General features: G+C 34.6%; 1 protein-coding gene and 1 long non-coding RNA gene across 2 annotated transcripts; both read right to left on the reverse strand.

The window, feature by feature from the left end:
• Positions 1-3,027: 3,027 nt before the first annotated feature.
• On the reverse strand, positions 3,028-5,063 carry LOC121414861. Its single transcript, XR_005969922.1, has 3 exons — positions 4,752-5,063; positions 3,774-3,866; positions 3,028-3,248 (listed from the first exon to the last, which is right to left on the reverse strand). It is a non-coding gene; the product is annotated as an uncharacterized LOC121414861 (long non-coding RNA).
• Positions 5,064-7,932: 2,869 nt separating this feature from the next.
• LOC121415388 (monocarboxylate transporter 12-like) lies at positions 7,933-16,803 on the reverse strand. Its single transcript, XM_041608587.1, has 4 exons — positions 16,611-16,803; positions 12,515-12,652; positions 10,571-11,500; positions 7,933-8,485 (listed from the first exon to the last, which is right to left on the reverse strand). The coding sequence occupies exons 1-4, from the start codon at positions 16,801-16,803 to the stop codon at positions 8,355-8,357; spliced, it is 1,392 nt and encodes a 463-aa protein (XP_041464521.1). The 3' UTR covers positions 7,933-8,354.
• Between the last annotated feature and the right edge of the window lie 5,312 nt (positions 16,804-22,115).

Genomic DNA, 22,115 nt, shown 5'->3' on the forward strand with positions numbered 1-22,115 from the left:
TCCTATTGCAAACAAAATTAATCCTAAATGTGAGATTAATAGGGCCTGCAGCTTCCGCTAATAAGTACAAAAAATTACTTCTAATACTGTTTTCTTTTTTTTTCACGTAATAAAAGGGAAGCCCAATAGACACACGTTTTAAATTCTTAGGCCTATTTTATTTCAATATCATATTCATTTTTGATAGATGAACAATGAAATTCGAAAGCTTTGTATAACAGGTCATGAAAAATGTGACTACAATGTAGTCGAATTGTCTTTTGTTCTTGTTAATTTATAAAGAGTTTAATTATATACCCTTTGTGTGCTCTGACTCCGTTTGGAAATTGAAAATTCAACATTATAAACTTTTGTTAGTCTATTAACCTCCCTACCCCCTTCATAAAATGAAATCCCGATTGATCAATGTCTCTTAAATGTTGTGTATTAATTCTTTGTTAAGGCCGAGTTAGTAATTCAACATTATTCTTTGAGACTAATACCTCGAAAATTGTAGTCAACTAAATGTGGACCTAACTTGTCAAAGTCAACAAGAATTGGTAAATTATGACTAATTGCTACCCCCCCAAAAAAAAATAAGAATTTGTCAAAATAAAGCGAACAAATTTCGAGTTACATATCACTCTCGCCCCCCCCCCCCCCTCATTCTATCTCTACTCCATTTTTCCTTTATCACAATGGTCATGTATTCTCTCCTGAAAATCCTATTAAAATATCTTTTCATGCAAAATGAGAGTTATGTCATAAATCATTGAAAATACTAACGATATAAAATAAATTCTTCAAAGTTAGCAATGTGAATAAATTTAGAAGAACACTTTTAATTATATAACATATAAAATCATAGCAGCAAGTGACAAATAGAAAATTAAAATGTAACATTTTTTTTCATATCAATCATTTCGATAACATGATAAAGGTATGCTTAATAAATTCATTAAAGTATCATCTCCATACAATGTTAACAATGGAAATATATTTTTGACAAAATTTTAAATTCAATAATATATAGGACCATAATCGCTAGTGACAAACACATCAACATTCATAATTATTAAAATTAATTTAATATTGCACTGTGAAAGGTATAGGAAATGAACCATCAGGTACACATTGTCAGAATTTTGTCATTTTATACATTTCATAAAACTTTAATATACCGTTATGCAACAATGTATTTATTTGTATATCATACCTTGCTAAACACAATCAGTATAATCCTAGTCTGGGAATGCCACATTTAGAAATACAGAATTGCTATCAAGTACCAAATTCTACATTCAAAACATTCCAATGACAAATTAATAAACTTTCAATTACAAGATTACTGGAAAATAATTAATGCTAGTGGTGCAGGAAAGTTGTATTCTCTAATGTATATTTGTATTAACATACACATATACAAGTATAATGGCCTATTTCTTTTCCATCAAAATAGAAGTAACATAGTCAACATTACTTATTACATTCACTACTCTTTGGAATTTTTTAATGAAAAGAATGTCATAATTAAATCAATTGCCTTGAGAGTTATTTCATGTTTTTACACACTGTCAAGGACTAAAAAGTCCAATAGTACAAAAAAGCTTATCTTTACCGAAGGAAACATGCAAACATTTGAATAAACAATTATAAACTATGATGGTCAAAGAAAGAAATATAATTTTAAATCAATAATTTAACGTCATATCAAACAGGATAATTTTTTAAACAAATTTATAATCAAAATTCCAAACAGCGACAAAAGCAAAAAAAAAATGCAAGGATAAAAAATACGAATGACTAAGTAGATTTGTATTTTTTCCATCATTCTCAAGTCATTGGCTATATAACATTCATCAATACATTTTCCAATCAAACACTTGTTTTTTATTTGCAAATTATTGTCAGAGTCCAAAACAGGAACATATATTAAAATACACCTTAGTTTCTTCCAAATCTGAAAACTTTACAAAAATCGTCTTCATGGTTTTAGAAAATAACATCTTTGATCTAGTGGGATTAAAAAAAGAGTAAAATTCTTACTACAAATAGACAGAAAAACATGTGCTGCAGTGTATCTTTAACCTCCAGCTAAACATAATCATGTATTACTTCTTTCGTGAATAACAAAATCTAACAGTTGGATTTTCTGGAATAAAATTACGACACATAAACTGCATGAACCAGGTGTGTGAGCGATGACAAATAAAGACCTGAAAATTCTGTAAAGAGTTGGGGGATTAAATTGAATGAGCTCTCAAACTATTGTACAGAAATGGGGGATATCAAGCTTAAAATAAAAAGCAAAAAAATAACTAAAATCAGCTTAAGAATTCTCACACCCCTGATAAACCAATAAAACATTACCTCATGGAAGAGGGGGGGGGGGGGTGTCTGTATTAATACATTTGGCTTTTGAAAATGAATTTACAAAAACCTAATATGATTTTCACCCCTACATCCTTACTAGTAATATATCATGCAGCTATCGAGTTTCACAATGCATGTCAGTCTAAATTGTATGATTGTTATTATTAAAGAATATGTAGTATTAACACAATTCATTTAAGCACAATACAGCTAATAACATTCAGTTTTATTTTAAATGTAGAAATATGCAGTATTTCTGTTTTTTAGATAGCACCAAGCAAAATGAAAACATGCGAATCAAATGAATGAAAAAGGGTAATTATTCTGCATCCATATGTGGACGATGTGTATAAGCAATTTTAACATGTAAGTATAGAAGATAAGTGACTATTCTGAACTTTATATTTGACTGTATATATAAAATATTTTTAAAGGAGTTCATAATCATATCACTATAAGAGCAGAGACTTATAGTTCAAGCAGTATAGTTTCTTTATATAATACACTGCTCTAAAAATGAAACCAGATTTGAAAGTCCTATCAAAATTAAAACTAAACTTATGTTGAAGTCAAAATCTCAAGAAAATTAAAATTGATATCAGTTACCCAGCTGGAAAAAGAAAAAGTTAGATGAGAGCACTGATTTTGAAAGGCCACGAGGTAGAGCAACTCCTTCACATTTTCACAAGTGTAGACAGAGTTTCATCATTAGAATTGCAGTCAGAGTTCTCAAAAGATGTTTCTAGTTTGGTTACTTCAATAGTTCAAAACCAGGGCACACTAAAAATCCAGTCACTACCAATTCCACTGTCATGTCACCAAATCAGATCATATCTGCGATGTTCAGGGAATCATCAATGACACATCTGACAAGCGTGTCGGCCCCTGGATCTAACCTATGTGTGTGGAATGAAATAATGTACAAATTATCTGTTTGTTTTCAAAGTTTTTTGTCAATCCAATATCAAGTTTGTAAAATAGATAGCAGACTCAATATTTTAAATTGCCCTTACCAAACATAAACCTCCCCAGTCAGTATGGTACAAGAATATACTTTATACACTCTATTTACCAATGATAATTTAAGCAAATATTTCAATTAGATGTTTCCAATTTATAAGAAAGTTTCAGCTGAAAATATGATCACATGTCAAATTTGTAATGCTCTAGGGCAGTACACAAAGCATCTGTTAAAATGAGAATAATGTTCTTTTACAACTTAGAAATACATGTATATCTGCTAAATTATAACGTATTCCAAAATTAATATTTCTGATTATAACTTTGAATCAACGTAGTTTTATAGCTTCATTGTTTACCAGATTTGCAATTGAAATTAATTTTGGTAGTGAGTGAAAATCAATGAATTGCTTATACTGACAGGATGTCATGTGAGTTTATAACACTATGAAAATTCTCACCTGGAATTGTATCTGACCATCAGCAACAAGTGTACCAGTTCCAGGACTTCTCTCATTTGTTCTCTGAAACATCACTTATTGTATATACTGCATCTGAAAAAAATGAAAATATCTTCATCATCATGATTATGATCAAATCCGAGGTGCAGTTATTTATGTAGATTCTTTCAGTTTCTGTAAAATGTTATAGAGATAAGGGCGAGGAAGTGGCCACCAAACAACAAAGTATAAAGCTCTATCTACATTAGATGTAGACTGAGTCTGGACTTGAGATGATTTATTTAAAACATAAATCCCCAGTAATCTTCAGTTTAACTAAGGACTCAACTTATTTGCCCACACAGGTTGACCACTAACTTTACCAAATTAATTCATGATCTCAGCATTCATATTGTTATTTATAGACCCCCCCCCGGTGGGGGGGGTATCTTTCCATTACATATTTTTTAAAGTATGTAATTACATGATGAGTTCACTATAGCAAAGCAGATAATAAAATCTATGTATTCATTTGTGATTTTTTTTATGGAAATTTATTGCAAATACTATTCATATGGCCTGGGAACTTGTGAAGACAAGTTAGAACTTAACGAGTATGAGTTAACACAATGGCAATGCATGTAAATTAGACTAGATCTAGGCTAGGCCTAAACTTTTGCACCTATATACGATTATTTCACCAAATCCTCAGCCTTCATTAAATCTATTTAGTCTTGATAAATGTTATAAAATATTCTAACCCTTATGGTTTGACTGAATTTACATTCAAGTTCGATTGAGTGACAATAAAGTACACGCAATACTCAGTTCAATTTTCACTGACACGAAAATAAATATGTGGGGCAATGTATGTAGAGATTGGACGTTATTTTAAGGATTTTTGCTATCAGAGACGTTTAAAAAGGGTTGAAATCACTCGAAATGACTTTAAAGGCTGCATTACATTTATTTCCTTTCCTACATTTACAAAAAACTCACTATTTCATGGTCTTCGGCTGTTCCAAACTGTAAATATTTGCCTTCCGTCACTTCGTGAAAAAACTCTTGAGTGCAAAGCGTATTCGTTTGTTTTCACGTAATGACGGCTGCTTATCCGTCACTTCGTGAAAACAAGAAATCCTTTTACCCGGTATTTTATTGAATGTCATGTCGTCATAGCAACGTAATTAGACATTATTGTGATCTGAAACTTTTTGAGGTTCAAGATATAAGTCATAGATGTCCAAAAATGCAAAAAACTCAAAATTGAAAAAAGTGAAAATTTTCCTCTTATCCGTCACTTCGTGAAAACAGGGACGAATTATTCGGTAAGATATACGGAATCTAGCTTCAAAAGACACTTTCTTACGAGAGATACGAGTCGGCCTACAATCATTCAATATTATGCACTTGTTATACATTCAACATGAAAATGTTATAAAAAGTGGATATTTCACTTATTTACACAAGTTCTGAATCAAACATTTTCCAATAAATGCCAGAGACGTCTCTGCAACATAAAACACGTCTCCAACACGTCTCAGCGGCTATACTGTGAGACCGTCGCGACGACCGACGCGTCGGGCAAAGTGATTGCCCTCTTGTCTACTCTGGAGACGTCGAGGGACATCTCTGAAATGTTGTAGAGGCCTCTCATTGGTTAGACCGTAGAAAATTTAACTTTGGAGACGTCTCCCTAACTGTGGTCTCTGAGACGCCACAGAGGCGTCTCCTTTGGTGAGATAGGATCTTAAGCCTTCTTTGATGTAATTATGCAAAATAATATCTCCAGAAGACTTTAGCGCTTGAGTAATCTCAGTACATCAAGGCCCCATCTTACAAAGAGTTATGATTGATTCAATTATGGAAATATGGAAAGCCAGCAATATCTAGCCAATCAGAGACATGTACCCTGCAAGGTGCCGTGCATACGGCACTTCGACGGTATATAAGGCCTGCTTTTACAAACTTTGCTCATTCTCCTGAGGACGACAAGAACACACTTGTCGAGTTTGGGTGGTCCTTTTCAGGACCAACATTTGCCCAAGAAAGATACATGGTGTACCGTGAAACCTGCTACACAGCAATATCAAAATCTAAGATGCATGTTTATTCAATATATTTTCTAGATATAATGTATATTCTTGACTATTTAGTGAGCTTTCTCTTTTCGCTTACAAGGGACATTGTGCAAATTTCTTGTAAGAAGAGTTATGTCAGTGATGGCTTTCCATATAGTCGAGGTTGAATGGATCAATCACAACTCTTTGGGGCCCAGAAATCCTAGCTTCCACGAGTCTCCATTTTGCTTAAGACTAAATATATTTCCCTGACCGGGATTGAACAATGCTTTAAGAAGGCATTCCTAATGGAAATGATTTTGTTCAATCTCTACCTTAATTTTTGCGACGTCAACATTAATTTCCAATACAATGATTATACATTATCCACTCGTGAATAAAAACCCCGAGTCTATTCACCAGAAGCCATCCTTACCAAGAGGGCGCTTTTAACAGTCAATATGAATGTGTCCTTTTAATATTGACCAATGCCATAACCTCGTCTCATTTTCCTGTGCATGCTTGGTCAAGTCTGGTTATTGATTTGGAGCTATGTCCTCCATCTCATGCACCTCCGCGCTCTTTTATTTTATTTTTTTTCGGGGGGGGGGAATTAGCTTATCTTCCAATCATTTTAATTTGGTATCTATACCCACTGATATGCAGCTGTTTATATTGTTTAGAGATTTCGTTTTTAGTTGACAGCAGTTTGTTTTCATCAGTTTGATACGGGATACTCACAACATCTTCCTAACCATTTAGAATTATGGATTATGAATTGAATATTAATAAATTATAACTGTAGAGGATTACAAGTCTTTAAAATGCTCTCCATCCATTCAAAATATGGAAGCACAATATATTAATGTGTGTTATTACTGTCGTAATACTTTCGTAATATTGCCAATATATATTTTGATATGCATTACCATAAATCTGAAGATAATGGAACTGAAAATAACTGCCAATATTTTTGGTCAGAGTGGGCAGGCTGTACTGGCTGCTCACATAAAAAGAATCATTTCAAGATGCACACGTATGCAAGTCAATATATAAGTGCTCATTATTTTTTCTTTACAACTTTGGAATCGGTTTTCTTTATAATCGCCCTATCATTTACTTCTTGTATATCCAATGATTTCATTGATTGAATAAAACCTATAAATTATTGATGAAAAAATTGGTAGTTTGCTGATCTTTTGTTTCTGTTGATATACCTGAATAGAAAGCATCCTTCTTTAAAAAACATATTTGATTTGATATTATTCAAAATTAATCATTCACATTCAATATGGCTCTATAGAAATTGATACGTGATTAGTGTTTTTGCAGTGACCACAAACTTCACTAATATATTAGACAGGTAGGACTGGTAATGTCGGAAGCTGTAGTTTCTTAAGTTATCTCTGTTATACCATGGACCTATTCGTAATAGGTCCATGGTTATACCATGCATGGTTCTTATGACCCTGATTATATGCTTGTAATTACTATATCAAAATAAACAAAATCATATATTATTTCTAATGATTAATTTGAACAGTAAAGATTTATTCTTCCTTTGGAATTTCAGACGATCGAGAGAAAATAATAACTTAAGTTTTTCATTGATTTATTAATGCAATGTAACACAATACCTTATACATCGTTTTATAATAATGATAATAATAATAACGTTATATTTACCCAGGGTAGCCACTTCAGTTCCGAACACTGTTTTCCCAGCGGGCCCTGCAATTATTATTTTCCGGCTAAGCTAGGCTACCTATTCAGGTGAACACAGCTTTTAAGGCCTTTTATAAATTTTCTGATGATATAAATAATTACTGCCATGGTGTTGTAAAGACTAAAAATATTTAAAAGGGAAGTTCACCCAGACAACAAGTTTCTTGTCATTGTCAAAATAGCAGAAAAATATAACAATAAATATTGCAGAAGGTTTGACAAAAATTCATCAAACAATAAGAAAAAAAATATTAGAATTTTAATTATTCAATTTGTGACGTCATATGCAAGCATCTTTCCTACATATCGAATGGTAAAAAAATAATGAAATGTAATTTTCTCAGATAACTGAAATTGGTTTTTACTGTACATTTAGTATATGAATAGAAAAACTATTTCGTTCCAAAAAACAAAACAAAAATAAGTCACAAAGAACCATTAAAAAAGTGAAAATTATGCACTTTATATATCATTAACATATTGGGAAGCTGCTCGTTTATGACGTGAGAAAATCCAATTACCTAAAATTCTAATAACTCTTAATCTTCACTGGATTTTCCTCAGACCCTCACCGATATATTTTATTATTTGTATCAGCTATTTTTTTGAGGGTGAACTTCCCCTTTGAGTGCCTTTACAAGGGGCACAATATGGCTGGGGGATGTCTTAAGCGCGTTATAGATACCTATAATTTCTCTACGCCATCAAAACCTGTTGCAAATCTGCAATATCGAGTCTAATATAATTTCAGCTCAGTATTAGTACTGTAAGCTATATCTTTGAAATCCGAGTTCCCCATGAAAACCTTGATTCGTTATCATTCCTCATGACCATCACTTCTTTTATTCAATGCGTATCGAGTTGGTAGCAAGAAGATAGTACATATGATTTCCAATCCACCAAGGATCATGAAAGCGATGCTGTAGGAGAAGGTTCCTGAAAGCCAACCTGTAGAAGGTATAAAGTCGACATTATTTTCTTTTAATTAATGCTTTTGATAAATGATACCTCCTTGACACTGGCGTACCTAGGATTTTCCAAAAAGGGGGGCAAATTTGTTTGGACGATATTTCGTCCGCGACAAAATTTGCCAGGAAAAAAAAAGCTCTTCAACCACAAAAAAAGATTTTTTACCACAAAAAAAATTGACAAGCACAAAAAGTCTTCACCCCCCAAAAAAGGATTTCTTACCAGAAAAAAATGACAAGCCCCCCCCCCCCAGGTCCGCTAGTGCTCCTTGGTACAACTTAAAGATTGCTCATCTATCATCATCACCATGATCACTTTTCCATATTAAGTATGGGGAAACTTGTTCAATCTTAATTTGGAAGTGTAAATAATTTGAACAATTTGCAATGGCACATTATTTTTTCCTTGATTATTATCCGGCTACAAAAAATTGTTTGATTAAGGTCTTAACTGGGGTGTGCCTTTTATACTGCTCGCGTGTAAATAGAGTGACACTTGTAACAGGAGCAGCAACAGGGTTGTATGAAATATGCATGCTCAGTCAGTTCTTGCATCAGACATGTCTGAGCTATGTGCACATAAACGGCGGTTATCATGCAACCCCCCCCCCCCTCCACCTTGCCTGAGGGAGTGACAGTGCTCGGTCATAAGTACAGGATAGAAGAGGCATAACCTTGCATTGTATATATATATATATATATATATATACATTATTTTTTATGGTTTCTTGTCAAAACCTCGAGCATTTCTGCAAATTGGCAAAATCCAATAAATGTGCAAATTACCCATAAAATTGCCCGCACATTGGCTATGAAATGCATTAAACTGTGTGGCAGGAGTGAAATGCTCTCTGAAAAACAAAACACTTTTGGCAAAATATTTTCTGATAGTCAAAATGGCCGACATAGACCCCTGTACACCATATGTACAATGCAAACTGGGGAACCAATTTTAACAGGAGTGAGCACAAGAAATGCACGTAATTGTGACCGATAAGATATTGTCTGGAAGCAAATTTTCTAATAAGATATATCATTTATTCTGCCAGGTAGGTGATAAATACTGTATTTGAAAGTCAAAATGGCCGCTACAGGCCCTAACGGTATTACGTACATTGTATGGGGCAAATGATTTTAACAGGTTTTGGCTTTGCTTGACTACTGAAATGATGTTTTATGAGTAAAATATTGCCTGAAAACATGACTCCTAACAAAATATATCATAAGTTATATCTTATGTAAATTAGGGGATAAATGCTATATTTCAAAATTCAAACTAGCGGCAATAATGCTCCCCATTATTAACATTCTACGTAATACTGCTAGGGGTTTTGGTGGCATTTTGAATATCAAAATACATCATTTATCCGATATGATATAACAAATGATACATTTCGTTAGCAATCGTGTTTTTCATTCACTACTTCACTCAAAGCTCACTATTACTTGCAATTTAGTGCACGCTTTTGTAAAAAATATTTTTCCCCATTCATACTGTATTTACAGTATACAGGGGTCTATGGCGGCCATTTCGAACTTCAAGAAAATAAATATTTTGTCAAAATCAGTTTTTTTTTCAGAGAGTATTATTTTCACTCCTGCAACACAATTACAAACATTTTATAGCCAATGCGCCGGCAATTTTGTTTTATTTCCATGGGTATATACTTGCATAATTTTGGCGGCCATATTGGATTTTGCCAATTTGCAAAAAATGCTAGAGGTACAAGATTACAAAATATTCTACATATTACAAGGTTTAAGTAAATTTTTATAGGGCCTATTTTGGAGTAACTTGCTTTTGAGCTTTGCTGATCTATCCTGAGGAAAAATGAAACGCGCCAATTTCTTGAATTTTAATTCGCAGATAAAACTGGACATGATAAATCTTTGGAGATTATAGGAAAATCTACAAAATACCTGCTTTTATTTCATAAAAACATGATAACTATTTCTCCATGGTTAGAATTTGCACCACACTAATTTCTCAATACACAATCACGTTCAATCACGTTTATCAATGTAGATTTACAGGTGTTAAAAGACGATTCATTCACTTACTTACCTGCTAACAATCCTCCTAAAGGCTGCCCTAAGCCGTAGAACAAAGCTACTAAACCATATCCAGTCGCAAAATGGTCATCAGGAAGGATTTCTTTAGTCAGGACAACAAGTATTGTTGTCCTTGCACCGAGAGTGAAGCCATTGAAAAATGTGGCAGCTGCTAAAATGGGATAGCCATTTATCAAGGGATCTATTAAGAGTACACACGCGTTAATGAAAGCACAGATGAAAGTGAGGCTCGAAGATGATAGCCATTTATGGTAGATGATTGGACCCTGGCCTAACCTACCAAGAATGTTTCCTATTCCTCCTATGGATGCCAGAAAAACAGCTCGGGATAGGGGAAACCCCTTTGCAACACCATGTGGTATCAAGAAAACTACCCATGCGGTAATTATCAGTCCGCCGGAAAGCTGAAACAGGCAAAATGTGAATAAACTAGGTACTTCTGTGAATAGGGAAAGACCAAAGAAATTAGAAACGAATCGCCATACGTTTTTTATTGTGCCGACAATATCCTGACTTTGAACTTTCTTTGCCTGCTGGGAGCCTGATACTTGGTCCGTCATTTCTTGATAACTTTGACCTTTTAGTAGATCAATACTTGAACCTTGCTCGGCTTGCAGATTCACATTGTTTTCATTTGAGTTTTCATCTACATGAATCCTTTCAGAGGTATCTCCTGGATCTTCTTTTCTGCCTGCCATTACCAACAGCGATGCCGGTGCGTAGAGAAAGATTCCACCAAGAAGGAGCATGCAGCCTCTCCACCCATACGTCTCTTTTAAAAATTCAGCCAGGATGGGAAGGAGAATCATTCCCATTGGAGATCCCGTATCGGTAATTCCAAGAAATAACGCGAAGTCCTCAGACGACATGAAAGTGTTGAACTGAATAAGTGCCTTGGAAATGACAAATGACAAGGAAACACCTGCATATAAGCAAGAAAGAAACAACGAAATTGAAATAAATGACAATTTAAAGACTTACATGTAAATGTAATTAAATACATTTTAATAGACCAGTTCGTAATTACTTCATGGGCATGTTTTTTTTTCTTTTCTTTTCTTAATTTCTTCCATTATCGCCCAGGCTATAGAGGAGGCATGATCTTATCTTTCATATATACGATGTTATTAATTTTCTGTCAATTCAAAGGCGCATACTGTTTCAAAATCTAAATGATGCTACTCGTGTAACCATGGAACATTTTCTGCAAATTGGCACATTCCAAAATGGTCGCCAAAATATGCAAATTCTTTAATGGAAATTACAAAACTGCTTGCATGATATACCTGTAAGTGTGACCATGGTCCATGGTGTGACCCTGGAGTGAAAATGTCTTTAAATGCAATCTTTTCTCTCTTTTTTTAAATAATCGTTTCACCATTAGACCCCAATTTTCGTGCAATATTTTGATTTTTTTTGCATACTCCGAAAGCCCGTGATTCACTTTTTAGATTTGCCAAATTTCAGATCAAGATCGTATTATTCAAAGAATAAGAGCATAATTTACGAACCGGCTCAACCCATTTTTGGCGAACAAGGTCTCTGGAATGGTGCGCACAGGTCAAAGACCCGACCAACGAACGTAGAGGGCAGCAACACTTTGCAGTATTGCTTTCAGGATTGTCCACTCGGAGGCTGCAGTTATTTATTTGCTATTATGCTGAACGCAAGCAATACTTCTAATGTGGCAAAGACTACGAAAAGACTATGACAAATGCACATTGCAAGCCTGCATGCTTATTGTCCTACATTGATTACTTTGAAATAATAAAGCGAGTGTCAAATTTGGAGACATTTTATATTGTTGTTTGATCTTAAATTGACGGTACATTCTTGTACATCGTGCTAACACTCGCCTAATTTGATGAATCCGTGTTTCGCTCGAAACAGGGAATTGCTTTTACCGAGGTATGTGTAATTAATCCAATTGGCTTACCTGAGATTACAAAGCAGGTTGCCAGCTGGGCTATATTTGATGTAAATGAAGAAGCCGACAGACACAGTCCACCAATGATACCAATTGCAGACGATTGTTTCAAACTCAGGTACTTTAATGATGGTAAGATAATAGGACCTGGCACGATTAAAGCAAAAATCATATTACTATTATGTAATTGAATAAAATTTTAAACCACACTTCTACGGAATGCTGGGCTTAACAATAAGCGTATCGGGCAAAATATATTTTCAAAAACAATTGGGAGCGCGCAAAAATATAAACTTTTTTATTTTAAAATAATAGATTTTGACACAATATTTAGAAAAAAATATTTCTTTTCATCCTTTTCTTTTCTTTCCTTTCCGCGTGCATCATGATTTGGGTAAAGCTCGATGCGGCAGAAGCGTGGTGAGTAAAAAAAAAAAGAGGGCCCCAGTATGGCGCGTGTGGCAAAAATATTACTTGATATAAGTCCCTAGCGAGCGAGAAAAGCCAGCTTTTCATCAGAATCTGATTTTGAGATAGATTTTGACATTTATCCAGAAAATAAAATCATGTTTTTCATTTTTCCTTTGCTTTTCTTCCTTTCCTCTTTTTTTTCTATTTCATCTGTACGCCAACACCTGCTATTATGTGGGGAAAGTTGCCAGCGAGCGAAACGAACCAGAAAAAAAAAATGAAATGAAATTCTAATATTTGATATATATTTACATTATATTCAGCCAATAATATATATTTCATTTTCCCATTCGTTTCATTCCGGTACCTTTTTGATTTTCCTTTATTTCCCCTTGGCTGAGGACCCCCCCCCCCTTTCTAGGCCAGTGCTCCAACCCAAGGTTTAAGGCAGGAAGGGCCCATACAGGGGGCCTGTTTTGGGCCTTTGAAGGTTACAGATGAAGCACGCCTACTGCATGTGGTCTTGGACACAGCCCAAGCAGCTTTGGAGATTTAGCCCCCCCCCCCTCTTGCCAGTGTAATGCTTTAACTAGGTGGGGGTATATTAGGTATAGTAGGAAAATAGGCCCTGTGTCATGCCTATGGCCAAGGACTTCTTTGTCCTGATTGCGACCGTTATTGTATAAAACTTATCAAGCTTATTTGAAAGACTTCATACACAGTGTTATATGCCATCCATCTTTTTACTCGTTCTTGGTTTCCAATCCTCGGCAGCCCAGTCGTGTTAATAATTTATTTTTCTTTCCTCTTTTTCCAATTATTTTGTAATTTTTCAATTCAATTTTATTTTCCAAATGAGCATGGCTCATTTCATTCTATCTTCCCTTTTGTGCTTGCCATTTTGTCATCTCTTCAATTCATTTCCCCTTCTTAATAACCATGCTGATGTATATTTCGAAATGATTTGTTCTTCTCTTCCTCCTTCTCCCACTTTCCTTCCATTTTCTCTTTTCGTTTTTTTTCTTATTTTTTATAACTTTTCCCTCTTTTCTTTCCCTTTCCTTTGTTTTCTCCCTTTTCTCTTTTTCACGTAAAAAAATCAGGGTGAAATCCACCAGACGGGGGGGGGGGGGGAGAATAGACAAGCTGCCGCCGCCTGTTACGCCACTGATATCGGGGAGTCCCCCCCCTTGATCCGTAATGACGTCATTCATAGAAATAAATTCATATAAAATCAATGATGCATCTCCGAAAACTTTTTATCACATAAAAATGAATTGGGACTATTACTGCTGAGATAAGTCCAGTCTATTATAGTGTCATTCAAAGGTCAAGTCCACCTCAGAAAAATGTTGATTTGAATCAATAGAGAAAAATCAGACAAGCACAATGCTGAAAATTTCATCAAAATCGGATGTAAAATAAGAAAGTTATGACATTTCAAAGTTTCGCTTTTTTCAACAAAATAGTTATATGAACGAGCCAGTTACATCCAAATGAGAGAGTCGATGATGTCACTCACTCACTATTTCTTTTGTTTTTTATTGTTTGAATTATACAATATTTCAATTTTTACGAATTTGACGATTAGGACCTCCTTGCCTGAAGCACAAAATGTTAAAATAATGGAATTCCATGTGTTCAGTGAGGAATGAAACTTCATTTCACATGACAATGACGAGAAAATAAAAATATTTCACATTTCATATAATAAATTACAAAAGAAATAGTGAGTGAGTGATGTCATCAACTCTCTCATTTGGATGTAACTGGCTCGTTCATATAACTATTTTGTTGAAAATAAGCGAAACTTCAAAATGCCATAACTTTCTTATTTTACATCCGATTTTGATGAAATTTTCAGTGTTATGCTTGATGATTTTTTCTCTTTTTATTCAAATCAAGTTTTTGTTGGGGTGGACTTGTCCTTTAATACCCTGGCCTTCAGACCCCCTGCCGAGCAAAGGAGCTGAAAAACACGTCATCATATTCTCAGAAAATCAAGTAAGTCAATGACAAAGGTATGAATTGTGTCATTATTAACATTTATTTTAAGTGATTTCATCAACTCTCATTTCTAACACAAATAAGCCTATGGAGAAATGTGGTGTTTACCTTTGGTCCTGATTGTGGGAGTGAAGCTGTAACAGCTCAACATTGAGGAAACCTCACAAAAAATAACAACTCACCCCCTCTCCCCTCCATGTCAGAAGGAACGTGTGGGCACACATGAGAAATTCATCCGCGCGCAATGCATTTCGGACAGGCATAAGTAAATGATCATGTCAAATTTTAAATGATAAAATTAATTCTACATTGATATTCTTTCAGAATTGTGCCGTTTGAGATGATAGGCAGCATTTTTGTATTTTACTTGAATAATTGTTTTCGGCAATGCAGTTCCTCTTTTTGTCTCAGACAATCCACTATACCACTGACCGAAATTATGGTAAGCCTTGTTTCAGGTGATGTAACCTTCGTTTGTGCAGGACAAGTACTCGATTATCGTACCTAAATTTGTTGTATTATATTCAATTTTCTTGCTTTAAAAAATTACGAAGTTCTTACTAGAATGGATGGTAGTTTCTTTTTAAAATAGCACAAGTCGGTTTTTGGTTCTCGCGACGGCATAATGTTATCATTTAATTGCGTTTATAGCAGTCAATTTAGCACAATATGCATTAAAATTTGCTTTTAGGCGTTTTGTTTTTGCAGTGCTCATGGGATTCCTTTTCTTCATTTTTTCTTCTCTCTTTATTTATATTAGAGAGATGTCTTCAATTCTTTTTAATTTTTCAGCTTTCTTTTATTTTGAATATCGTGTGAGTTCTTGTCATACAATGGGTAATTAATGCTCGGTTTTTCAATTGTAATTTTAATCCATCAGCATGTAAAATGAAAGAAAAATCTACCATATATATATATATATTTGTGATTCTTACTTATATTCATCATAATTCGGTCTTAGGATGCTATATTGTTACATTCCAAATCTGTACAACGAAGCGGGCAGTTGAAGGTAACACAAATGTGTATTTTTTTTATTTCGTCGGGAAATCCTATATTACGAAATCAAAAGCACATGACAAATATTGAAATGATCAAATTTGAAATAGTCTTGACTATACATGTATTGGAATGATTATAAGTGAGTTCTAGTGTCTTTAAATGAATCCAATCGTCTGATTTTAACATTTGAATGGCCGATATATTCGGAAAGTAAAAACGCGTGAATATAAATTCACATTAACAAATTTAAGTGTCTCCTATATGAACGTATTAAAAAAGCAGTCGTGCAACAGTGACCAATGTACGAAATATCATTTGACACACTTTATCTGACCCAAAACATTTCTCATTTTATTTCGATTTTTTAATGATCTTATGTTTGACCAAAATTTTTCACTTTTCTATTTGAAGCGAAATATAATTTCATAATTCATCATTATGTGCGATCTTTTAAAGACATGCTAGTGACTTACAAGTATTGAAGACAAATGAATTCAATGTCAATTGAAGGGGTGTTTCTTTAATATATCGCTTGATAATCGCATCTGTTTTGCTTAATTTAGTTGGGGATTCGTCGTCATGGAGGTTTATAGCACTATGCCACCGGTCACATTTTTTAGCAAGAATTTGATCTTTATTTGTTTTTCAAGGAACCACAGGAATGGGTGAATATTTTGTCACTTACCGAGTAGATATGTCAGGCCGTTGTACGCCCCAAAGATAAATCCAACCGTCCAGAGGTCAGATTTCATTTGAAAGACGACCTCGGCGATGATCACCCCAAAACTCTTGACGACGCCCATCTCAATGAATCCAATGAAAAAGAATGCCGCGATGAATGCAAATTTTCTCCACGCGCTTTTTCTGGGGTTAGACATGCTCTTAATTTAACCTATTGTAAAGACAATTATAAAAATCAAATGAGCATCAGCGTGATCATTTTCAGTTGCTAAAGGCATACCCGAGTCTCGAGCTAGAGAAATTCAAAATTAAATATATGAAAGTTTTCATTCTTCCTGCGTACAATGTATTCACCATGTCCACATAATCAATCCGGATTATAAATGCTGCATATATATCATTGTAAAAATGATTTTTTTTAATTAGACCGACTTTATCACCCAATCTTAATATCAAATACATTTAAGATAAAACACCACCCGTAACTTCCAGGCCGTATATGTTACAAGCATGGACAGAAATCTATCCTCAAAGTTGTGTGTGTGTGTGGGGGGGGGGCACAATTGAGTTTTCCATTGTTATATACACACAAACCCTAGTACACCCCTAATTTATATACACTCACACACATGTATGTATGTATGTATGTATATATATGTACATATATATATATATATATATATATATATATATATGTGTGGGTGTGTGTGAGTGTGTGTGTGTGTGTGTGTGAAGCTATACATGTACAACAGCTTTGGCAACTCTTTTTTATTTAAATATTGTGTAAAGAAATGGATGAAGAGAACAATGGTAGGCGTAGCTTAAATCAAAGTTCCCCAGAGCTATCTACCCTTTGGAAAAATTGGTGATGCCGAAAAAATGTCTCTGCCGGGAATCGAACCCGGGCCTCCAGCTTTGAACGCCGGTGCCTTAACCACTAGACCACAGAGACGGGTTAGTGGTTAGGCCGACCCTGATCCAATTGACCGTCAGATAGACAGATTTTCGACACCATACCAATTATAATTTCCTTTGTCGGGTGAAGTTGGGTTTTGAACAATGACAAGCCGCCATGCCTCGGCTGGATCAAAGCTATGCTTTGATACAAAGCTAGTGCTTTTGATACAGTACACGTATGGGAGAAAGTATACAAATGTGTGTGAAGCTATACATGTACAACAGCTTTGGCAACTCTTTTTTATTTAAATATTGTGTAAAGAAATGGATGAAGAGAACAATGGTAGGCGTAGCTTAAATCAAAGTTTGGCTTGTCATTGTTCAAAACCCAACTTCACCCGACAAAGGAAATTATAATTGGTATGGTGTCGAAAATCTGTCTATCTGACGGTCAATTGGATCAGGGTCGGCCTAACCACTAACCCGTCTCTGTGGTCTAGTGGTTAAGGCACCGGCGTTCAAAGCTGGAGGCTTTGATTTAAGCTACGCCTACCATTGTTCTCTTCATCCATTTCTTTACACAATATTTAAATAAAAAAGAGTTGCCAAAGCTGTTGTACATGTATAGCTTCACACACATTTGTATACTTTCTCCCATACGTGTACTGTATCAAAGCACTAGCTTTGTATCAAAGCATAGCTTTGATCCAGCTGAGGCATGGCGGCTTGTCATTGTTCAAAACCCAACTTCACCCGACAAAGGAAATTATAATTGGTATGGTGTCGAAAATCTGTCTATCTGACGGTCAATTGGATCAGGGTCGGCCTAACCACTAACCCGTCTCTGTGGTCTAGTGGTTAAGGCACCGGCGTTCAAAGCTGGAGGCCCGGGTTCGATTCCCGGCAGAGACATTTTTTCGGCATCACCAATTTTTCCAAAGGGTAGATAGCTCTGGGGAACTTTGATTTAAGCTACGCCTACCATTGTTCTCTTCATCCATTTCTTTACACAATATATATATATATATAAACGTGTAAATTTATACATGTACAACAGCTTTTGGCAACTCTTTTTTATTTAAAAGAAATCGATGAAGAGAACAATGGTAGGCGTAGCTTAAATCAAGGTTCCCCAGAGCTATTAGTCTAGGAGATAAGGGGGCTTTATTCAGAATTTTTGGTGGGGAAGGTTTGATAAGCTTATCCGGGGTAAAATTGTCTGCTGATTCCAAAAATGTCAGTCTTATTGGCCGTATTCACGACATTTTGGCCAATTTTTGACCAACAATGACCATTTTGACCTCTCTTTGGAAAATGGTCCCTTAACAGAATGCTTTTGTACCCACATCCAATTAAAAGGGTCTATCCTGAGTAGAAATACACCCAAATTCCAGATAAAGTGGTTTCATTAGCCAAATCACAATAGAAGTGGTCATTTTGGCCATGTTTTGACCGAAAATGACAACCTTGATGAATTTTTTGTCCGAAATATGTTACAAATATTGATCAGAACTGCGATTGGATGTCTTTAGAAATCCACATTTATTTTTAAAATGTGCGCTTGATCATCACAATCAACCTCATGTAATTTATTCCATCAGTTTTGACCTATGAGGGTCATTTTGGGTACTTAAAGCTTGTGTATAGTTTTGGTAAATCCACCAAAATGCACCTATCACTATTCCAATTCATTGCTAGATAATATGAATGGATATGCCCTATAACAGTTATAATGTGGAGGATATGAAATGAAAATGTGTTTTACAGGATAAATTTTGCGATTTTACATGGAAATTTAACTTGATCTGGTCACCCGATCAAATTAAAATATCTGTGTGTTTTTGTCTTTCAATTAAATCCTATTTCAAATCATGGAATGGGCTGAAACTTTCAAGATATGTTCTTTGTAACTTTTGGATATCTAATCAATAAATTCATAAGATAAGTGCTTGAATGCCCATTTTTTAATTTAAAACAAGCATCGCCGAGAGAGGGCGCTATATATCCAAGATTTGAATGAATATTTGAAATTTTCTCAGAGAAGTGCAGTTGGAAAAATATCTAACGGTCTCTACGCTTCAGTAAGACTGTCATATATGATATTCGATTATCAATCACATTATTGACCCTTTACCAAAGCTATACACAGGCTTTAAGACATAACTGATCATTCGCTCAGTTTTGCATAATAAACTGTGCAAATCGGCAGGAATTTGAGGTCTTCAGCTTGTTTAATATTCTTCCCTTATAAAATGGGAATGCATTTAAAGGTCTATCTTGTGTATAATTTTGTGCTGATTCCAAATTTATCACTATTAATGATCATATTGAAAAGCTGATGGTCATTTTGGCCACTTATGGCCCTCAAAATGACCAATAACATCAGTTCAATTTATCTAAAAATATTTCAATATTACCAGGATCGTTACAAGGATGTGCTGTGACACCAAATATTGATGTATTAATTCTTTAAATTGAACATCTCAAAAGTATTTTGACCTCTTGTAACCTATTCCATCAGTTTTGACATATGAGGGTCATTTTGGATAAGACAATACTGACCATTCGCACAGTTTTGCGTAATAAACTGTTCAAATAGGCAGGAATTTGAGGTCTTCAGCGTGTATTATCTTCTTCTCTTATTAGATGGGAATGCATTTAAGGTCAATTCCAAATATATCATTTCTAATTGCCCTATTCAACAGCTTATGGTCATTTTGGCCACTTATGGCTTTCAAAATGACCATTGACATCAGTTCAATTTCTAAAAAATACTTCGAATGTTACCAGAATCGTAACAAGAGTGTGCTGTGGGACCTGACATTGGTGCATGAATCCTTGAAATTGAGCATCCCCAAAGTATTTTGACTACCTTGGTCATTTTGGCCACCTTGACCCCTGGGCTTGACCCCTGCCCAATGTGAATGTTAATTCAGCCTGTAGCGAACATGATGAGGAGACGCTCAGGATTGCGTTAATACTCGCATCAATTATTGTTAAATGGGGACAGTTTGAAAGTTTTTGGGTGAAATCAGTACAATGATTCCACATAGTCCAATGTTATTGGCCTAACTATTAGACCCTGTGGTCATTTTGACCACTTTTTCCTCACCGGAGACCACTCATGCTTTGATGATTCAAAAAGGGCTAAAATGTTGGTCAGTATCATTATCAGCAAGAACTTCCAATAATCAGCGAAGAGTGTTGATAAAAGTGATAAAGTCCTTTACATCGAGCATACATAAGGTTTTTGACTATGCACTGTGGTCATTTTCATGATTTTAGCCACCTTGACCACATAGTAAATGTAAATAGAAACGTCACATATATGGGACAGCAAATTCAGGAATGTGATATTTTAGCATCATTCAGTGTTGGAACATAACCCTAAACTTTCTTTAGTAGATTAATTCAATGATTCGATATATATCAGTCTTAATGACCATTTATGAGCTAGTGGTCATTTTGGTCTCTTTTAGCCCCGACAATGACCAATGACATTTGAATATATCAAAAGGATTTAAATGTTGCTGTTGCTCTGTGTTGTTAATAAGATGTGTTATATCAATTATAATAAGTGACAAAATACTTATTGATTTCAATATAATATTACTAACAGTACGTAATCAAAATGTTGCGACCATTTAGCCTCTTTGACCATATACATGTAATGTATAACTTTAGCAGTAAATAAACATGACTGTGGAGTAATTATGCAAATGCATTCAATCCCATTTGATTGGAAATATTACAAGCTCACCTTGAGTATTTTATTTTTCAAAATACCTAACTACGGTCTAATGTGGCCCCATTGGTCACTGCAATTCCCCGTATGTTCTGGATGAAGGCATTAATCCTCAATTCAAAGGTGCGTCATTACAAAGCGATTGGTGAAAGTGAATTTCATGAATAGATTTAACTATCATGCATTTTACCACCTTCGCCATAATTTGTTTCGCAAACCTCACATTTGCATAATTGGTGAAGTTGAAAGTGGAAAACTTGCCCTAAATTGTTATAGAGTGGCCAACAATCGGCACAAGGAATAATCTCATATAGAATGTATTTTGTTACCAAGTACTTCTTCAAAACAATTCAGGGTAAATATGAGGTTTGTGAAGCGTTGTACCAAAAACTCCAAGTTGGTCAAAATGAATGATGGTAAAAAGTCTTAAAGGTCAAGCCCACCTCAGAAAATATTTATTTGAATAAATAGAGAAAAATCAAATTAGCATAACGCTGAAAATATCAAAATCAGATGTAAAATAAGAAAGTTATGGCATTTCAAAGTTTGCTCATTTTTCACAAAAAGTGATATGCACATTCAGTGTCATGCAAAGGAGTCAGTTGATGTACATCACTCACTATTTCTTTTTTTTATTGTTTTAATTATACAATAATTCATTTTTTACATATTCGACAATAAGGACCAAGTTGACTGAATCATATAGTATTAAACAATGCTTATTCTACATGTTCAGGGAGGAATTAAGTATTGTCTCCACTTGAAAATGGGAGAAAATTAAAATATTTCATATAACAAAATAGAAATGAAATAGTGAGTGGATGACATCATCAGTCTCCTCGTTTGCATATCGACCAGGATGTGCAT

Source organism: Lytechinus variegatus, chromosome 5 (genome assembly GCF_018143015.1).
Source record: "Lytechinus variegatus isolate NC3 chromosome 5, Lvar_3.0, whole genome shotgun sequence".
Lineage (NCBI taxonomy): Eukaryota > Metazoa > Echinodermata > Echinoidea > Temnopleuroida > Toxopneustidae > Lytechinus > Lytechinus variegatus.

Coding starts and splice junctions, on each gene's coding strand:
- LOC121415388 (XM_041608587.1), bottom strand. CDS start 16,803: ATGTCTAACCCCAGAAAAAGCGCGTGGAGAAAATTTGCATTCATCGCG. Junction 12,653..16,610: donor CGGCCTGACATATCTACTCG/GTAAGTGACAAA, acceptor TAATCGTGCCAG/GTCCTATTATCTTACCATCA. Junction 8,486..10,570: donor TTTAGGAGGATTGTTAGCAG/GTAAGTAAGTGA, acceptor TACCTTCTACAG/GTTGGCTTTCAGGAACCTTC.